The sequence below is a fragment of the Sinocyclocheilus anshuiensis genome, unplaced genomic scaffold (assembly GCF_001515605.1).
Source record: "Sinocyclocheilus anshuiensis isolate Anshui unplaced genomic scaffold, SAMN03320099.WGS_v1.1 scaffold63, whole genome shotgun sequence".
Lineage (NCBI taxonomy): Eukaryota > Metazoa > Chordata > Actinopteri > Cypriniformes > Cyprinidae > Sinocyclocheilus > Sinocyclocheilus anshuiensis.
In genome coordinates this window covers 5,703,619-5,710,166 of record NW_015552625.1, presented here as the reverse complement: position 1 = coordinate 5,710,166, position 6,548 = coordinate 5,703,619, and the positions used below count along the sequence as shown (strand labels likewise).

Here is a 6,548-nt window from a genome sequence, read left to right as displayed (position 1 = left end):
TAAATTAAAAGTCAAATTAATTTAATCATTACCACAGAGAAGATAGGTTGGATCTGATACCATGCTGTCAGTGGTAACGGGTGAATAATGCAGCAGGGGGGTGAAAAGGCATTAAAGCAATTGAATGATAAAGACAAAAAATAAGATATATGAAACATGAAGATGCACATGGATTAAAGACAAAATTAAAGAAAACGATAATATACAACTTAAAGATCAGTTAATTTTATTTGACTTTGGAACCACTTGTATGTAAATGGTATATTTACATAGGTAGTATGAACAATAAAATAAAATTCTTATTTTACATCATACTGATTTTCAATAACATTTTTTGCACATACCACTCTCATTTTCACCAATTATTTAGTTAACTAGCGTAACAGTATTTAGGTTTTGAACCTTCTAAAATACAGGACAGTCAAACAAAAATACCATGAAAGACACAATGTACAGGCCTTTAAAGGGGAAAATATATAATAAATCAAATATATTTCAATTAGCTTAAGCAGTAAATTAGGTTCAAAGGGCAATTACATCAATATCTTTACTCTCTTCCATCTGTGGTCACTTATATGTGCACATGCACCATCTGTTATGAATGAATCTGAAAGCTCAATTTAAAATTGCAAAACAAAACACAATAAGCAAGGTATCTTTATACTTTTCCACAATATTCACAATTCGTCCCCTCTACCACTTTAAAAATTCAAGTGTACGTTTTCTCAAAATATCTCTCGGTGTGCAAACAGACATTACATGCATCTTCCTGAGTCTAGATCAACACGCCAAAAATGGGCAAAAAAATAAAGCTCTCTATAGTTATAGTGCAATTACACGTCAGCATAAAATACTTACTCTAAAAAACACAAACAAGGACTTTTTCTATCATACGGTATATTAATACGAATTCATGAAAATATTTTAAGGCCTAAATGCCGTTCTGTAGTTAGGGGCCTCTAGGTAAGTTACCAACAATTCACCCAAAAATTTAAATTCTGTCAAAATTTACTCACCCTCATGTGGTTATAAACATTTATGACTTCTTTCTCTTGAATGGAAAAGAGCAGCATGAACATTCTGTTAAACATCTAATTCTGTGTTCTATGTAATAAAAAAAAATCATACATGAGGGTGAACAAATAATGACCGAATTTTCATTTCTGGGTGAACTATCCTTTTAAGGGACACAATGTGAAATAGGCACCCAGACTCTCTGTCTGAGACACAGCACAAAAACAGTGTTTTGAGGTTAGACATGCTGGTCCCGCACTATGACATGCTTAGGGTTAAGATGATGTATTCCCTGCCTTATGTGCCCTGTGAAACTATGCTAGTCTAGTGTGCGAGTCTCATGCTGATCGACACATTCCAGTTACTGTAGGTGCTCTGCTACGAGAACAACTGCTGCTGCTCTCTCCATGTAAGGAGAGAGGGATGATCCAGGTCACATAAAGACTGTAGGCTGAGCCGTACCCTGATTCTGTCTGCACTGACCTCCATCTTTTCCCTTTTGGGTTCCCAGCACATACAAACATCCACAAACACACTTCATCTATCATTAGCCCAAGCTAACTAACAGAGATGGATATTTACTGCTAGTATACAATGCAAAAACTAGCAATGATGAACTGTTACATATTTATACAGCAATATTATCTCAAGTTAATCCCTCGAGTTTACTTTGGACAAGGGATTTTGATTACTGAAGGCCACAATGTAAATGTGATGCTGAAATCAATTCAAGATAGGAGCTAAATAAATTAAAAAAAAACATCAAAAACTGAATTTGTCTCAGCCACCATCTTCAAGTCCGTGCAAAAGCTTCTGCCCTGAATAAAGCTCAAGTGCTGAAGGGATACGTCCCAATACTACTTTAGACTTTTGCTGTGATACAAAGCCGCAGTGCTTGGTGGCTTGAATGTGAATGTACAAGTATAAATGAAGCATAACATCTGCAACAAAGCTTCTTTGGTTATTGAATAAACATGAGTGTGATATCAACATCTTCTGAGCGACATTCAAGAATCTCAAAGATTGTGAACTGAAAATAAATAAAACTACAACAGAATGAGTAGTGGAATGATGCTGACCGGTGTGATGTGATGTGCAAGGAGAGGAGATGTTCTCAGATCACAGGAAATGACATCGCTATAAGATTATGAGAATAATGAAGTTAATACATTTTTGCATCTTACAGCTGAAGTGCGCAATTTCTGTTACACAAAGATAGTTCCACCCCAAACTCATGCTATTAGTTGAGCTGATGTTATAATGTCCAGCTCAACAAAACAGTCCGTTTTGTGCCAGAAATGACACACTTCACCTTTAAGAGGGTCTTTTTGAAAATAAATGAACAAATTTTCTTTCAAAATTTATCTCTGAATTTTCGGTGCCTCACACATGACTAATAAACGATATGATGGCCATGAATTAACAATTCATTCACACGACTTAATTTGTTCCTTCTTAGTTAAATTGTAATTTAGTTAAACTGTGGGGATTATTTACATAAAACAAGGGAACGAAGTTTTAATTTCTATTGTTTTCTGTATGTCATGTGTAGGGCTCCGTAGTGCATGCCTTTTGTAATGTTATTAATAAATAAACGTCTTAATTCATTCATTATACAACAGTCTTCCTTGAACAAAGCAAAGTTTGTTCTATGTTCTTTCTTTGTTCTAAATATACACACACATGAATCTATATGGGAGGTCAGCACTGTTTTCAGTCTCACTCTGAAGCTTCTTAACACATATTAATGAACCTGAAAATCTTCAAAAGCTTCAGGATCTTTTCCATTCCCTACACGGAAAGTCTAGTTTTGGATTTTAGCTGCCTGCTCCTTCTCGACCTTCTCCTTGGCTTTCTCTTTCTCTACCAGCTTCTCCTCCTTCTGTAGCATCACCATGATCTCTGCCACCTGGTTGGTGGAGATATCGATGTCCTCCTTATCGATCAGCTCTACCACCTACCACACAAACACACACGCCAGATAAATGTCAACATCAAAATAAAATGCTGACAGGAACTAAACGGGAAAAGAAAATCAATGAGGGACCAAAGAAGTCCCATCTTGTTACCTTTAAGACGTCATCAATGTCTATCTTGCCATCTTTGTTTTCATCGAGTGCGTCTGCGATGCTGAGCAGCTTGTGTTCAGGGATGTTCTGGATCTGCTTCATGACTGCAATGAGCTCGTTTATGCTTATCAGATTCTCCCTGTAGGACAGGAACAGACTATATATAGGGAATGTTTACTTGATAACACAAGGGGTAAGATGGTGGAGGGCGAGTAAGTGCACAGATCAACCAATCGCATGCCAAGACAGCCGTGCAGGGTTCCCAGAAGAGTCGCTCATGAGTGGAAGAGTTTTTGGAGTCATTAATGAGAAAATTATTCACTAATCTTTAAGAATTTTGGACTAAATCATACAAGCCAAAAATAAAGGCCTTAAAATAAGTCATCCATCTAATACTTGCAGCACTGAGAACAAGATTTCACAGCACAATCCTAATCACACAACTGATTAAATCCACAATAACCAGCATTAAGGAAATGACAAGCAGACTGCTGACGGATTAAAATATTAAATCAAACAAAAATCACACTTCAGACCCCCTCAGACCTATTTGGTTAAAAAATATGGTGTTTAGTCCATATTTTTAAGTTAATGCTTTTGATGAGGAAAAAAAAACGAAAGGCGAGAGGTCTCTCCTGTCCTTACCTTGGCAAGTCACTATGTTTCTCAAAGAACAATCTAAAAAGAACAACAAAAAATGATTTTTAATTGGACTGGGAACCCTTTTCTTTTGGATCGCGTTTGCAACCTTCAAGGTTGTTCTTCCACCCCCATTGTACTGTGTCGATTGCAATATCCTATCATGCATAACTGATGACACACACAGAAACCACCATCAACATTCAACCCAATTCCATACAAACTCATGCAAATCAAGGACTCTTACCCAATTGGTGGTGTGGTCCCACTGTCCATCTGTCCATCCAGCACCATCTTGTCCTTCTCCAGCTCAGTGACGATCTTATCCATTCTGCTAATCATGCGGTTGACCCGCTTCGACAGACGTTGGCTTGCTTTAGACTCCTCCACCACTTTCTCCTGTCCTGTTTTGGACAGCTCTCGCTTGATCTCCTCCAGGTCCTGTAGAGAGACGTAGTGGATATCACATGTTTAAATGCTTATACCAGAAATGAAAATGGACCGTTGGTTTATGGTACACACCTCGCTGTACTCCTGCACATCATCCTTCAGGTCCTCCAGCTCCTCTTTCTCTTTGGTGAGGAGATTCTTCTGCCCCTTCAGTTTGGTGCAGGCGTCACTCAGCATGTCAATCTCTTCCTTAGTGATCTCCTCCCCCTGAAAAAAAAAAAAATGACACACAGTGTCCATCAACACTCTCTCTAGGGAACACGCACACATTTTCATACATGCACAACAGTGTTGGGGAACCTTTGAATCAGTGGTAGACTACAGTTAAGATACATTCTCAGCTTGCTCTGTTGCAATGCTTGTTGCAAAGCTATGTAATGCTTTGTCAAGCTACATCTTTCTCCTTAAACTTTTGAATGGTTGTGTAACTTATTGTAAAAGTGATGCTAGTTGCTAGATGCTAGTGTATAAGTTACTCCCCAACTCTGATGCAGAGAGATAAAGAGGTTGCTCTTTTATAAGAAGATCAGTCAGAGGAAAGGAAGGTCTTCCATACAACAAAGGTGATTACAGAAAGGTCACTAAAACCAACTGAAACACATTGTAGGGCTAATTCAGTGGGTCTCTGAGTAACATAAAACAAACACCCACGAGGATTTGCTGCATGTTTCATTTGCAATGCGCTACAGACACATACTCAAAGGAATAGTGTGTTGGGGTGAAGTGGAAAGGAGTATGCAGGTATAACCACACAAAAAGCTTCTGCTCTTTCAAATCACTGTATTCACTCAATATTATGTACATTTGACTCCGTAATTCTCTTGTGCCTGTTATGCTAAAAATTAAGAAGCCTTACAAGAGTCTAAGTCTAACCCTAGTCGATTATGATTATGAAACTGTAAATGTGGGAAAAGCACGCAGTAACGTGACTAGGAGAGCAGAGCGTCAGTGTGGTGGTGATCTCCAGATGGAGAGCAGTTCAGCATCTAACCTGAATGCGCAGATACCTCTGCCACTGCTTGAACTGAAGAAATAAACACGCAAAATGATGCACAACACAAAAACAGAGAAAGAGCAGTTCCTGTGACATGAATGCACAAGATCCTGTTCTACAACACAATCAAGTCAGAGAAGCGAATTAGCTGGACTATGTTTATTGAATGATTTCAGCTAAAGAAAGTTAAACTTATACTACCATATTATGTATTAAGTATATCAACACATTCAACAGCATTGGATGTTTCAGATGTTTCAGATTTTCCCAATTCAAGCAGAATGGGCCTATACTTTCATGTTTATAACCATGACAGAATATAGCTGACTGAAGGCAATGCCAAGATTGGCTGAGTGGCTTGCCTTAAAAGGGTTATAAAACACTTTATAATAGCTTTCATTATTCATTAACAAATACTATTTTATAATGCTTGACAGATTATCAGTAATACACACTACTGTTTCAAAAGTTTGGGGTCAGTAAGATTTTTTTTAAATAGCTTTTAATTGTTCTTACGCTCACCAAGGTTGCCTTTATTTGATCAAAAACACAGTAATAACAGTAATATTGTGAAGGATTATTCCAATTTACAATAACTGTTTTCTATTTTATACATGTAGAAATGTAATTTATTCCTCATTTTAATTTGCAGATTTGGTGCTCAAGAAACATTTCTTAATATCAATGAATACAAAGTTCAAAAGAACAGCACTTTTTGATCATCATAAATGACTTTGTCACTTTTAGTTTAATGCATCATTGCTGAACAACAGAACTATAAAAAAAAAAAATAAAAAAAAAACGACTTACCCCAAATTTTGATCTGTAAAGCACATTTAAGTTCCTAAGAAATATCATGTGTCCACAAACAACTGAGTCGTGTTCAAATTAATATTTTCATATTTGTTTTTATTTCTTGTTAACAATATTATATAAAAGTGATTACATACATCTTCAGAGTTCATATAAATTTAAAGGAGACATATTATGCCCCTTTTTGCAATATGTAATATAAGTCTCTGGTGTCCCCAGAATGTGTCTGTGAAGTTTCAGCCCAAAATACCCCACAGATCATTTATTATATCATTTTGAAATTGCCTATTTTGAGTGGAATCAGAAACACGCTGTTTTCCGGGCCTGTCTCTTTAAATGCAAATGAGCTGCTGCTCCCCGCCCCCTTTTCCAGAATAGAGCTGTGCCATTACTGCTTGGACCTGCTAAAAACATCTGTTTTGGTTCTGATTATCGTTTTAAACCATATGAGTTTAAACTTCTGATATACGGTTTTCTGAGTGCACACATCTGAAGCACACGGACAGAAAGCGGCTGTCACAGCATGTGAGTACTAAACTAAGTTCTCATTCACACACAAGTTTACATTA

General features: G+C 37.0%; 1 protein-coding gene across 7 annotated transcripts in view; it reads right to left on the bottom strand.

Moving 5' to 3' along the window:
* Positions 1-488: 488 nt before the first annotated feature.
* letm1 (leucine zipper-EF-hand containing transmembrane protein 1) overlaps positions 489-6,548 on the bottom strand; it is a 24,798-nt gene continuing 18,738 nt past the window's right edge. For 2 of the 7 annotated variants that reach the window (XM_016457832.1, XM_016457833.1), the window contains exons 11-14: positions 4,245-4,379; positions 3,970-4,163; positions 3,084-3,222; positions 489-2,971 (exon numbers count right to left, since the gene is read on the bottom strand). In XM_016457832.1, the coding sequence (XP_016313318.1) occupies positions 2,819-2,971; positions 3,084-3,222; positions 3,970-4,163; positions 4,245-4,379 (621 nt within the window). In that variant the 3' untranslated portion in view covers positions 489-2,818. Of the gene's footprint in view, positions 2,972-3,083; positions 3,241-3,728; positions 3,762-3,969; positions 4,164-4,244; positions 4,380-5,163; positions 5,197-6,548 lie in introns of all 7 variants that reach the window. The other 5 variants (XM_016457828.1, XM_016457826.1, XM_016457830.1 and 2 more) reach the window with 5 other exon arrangements.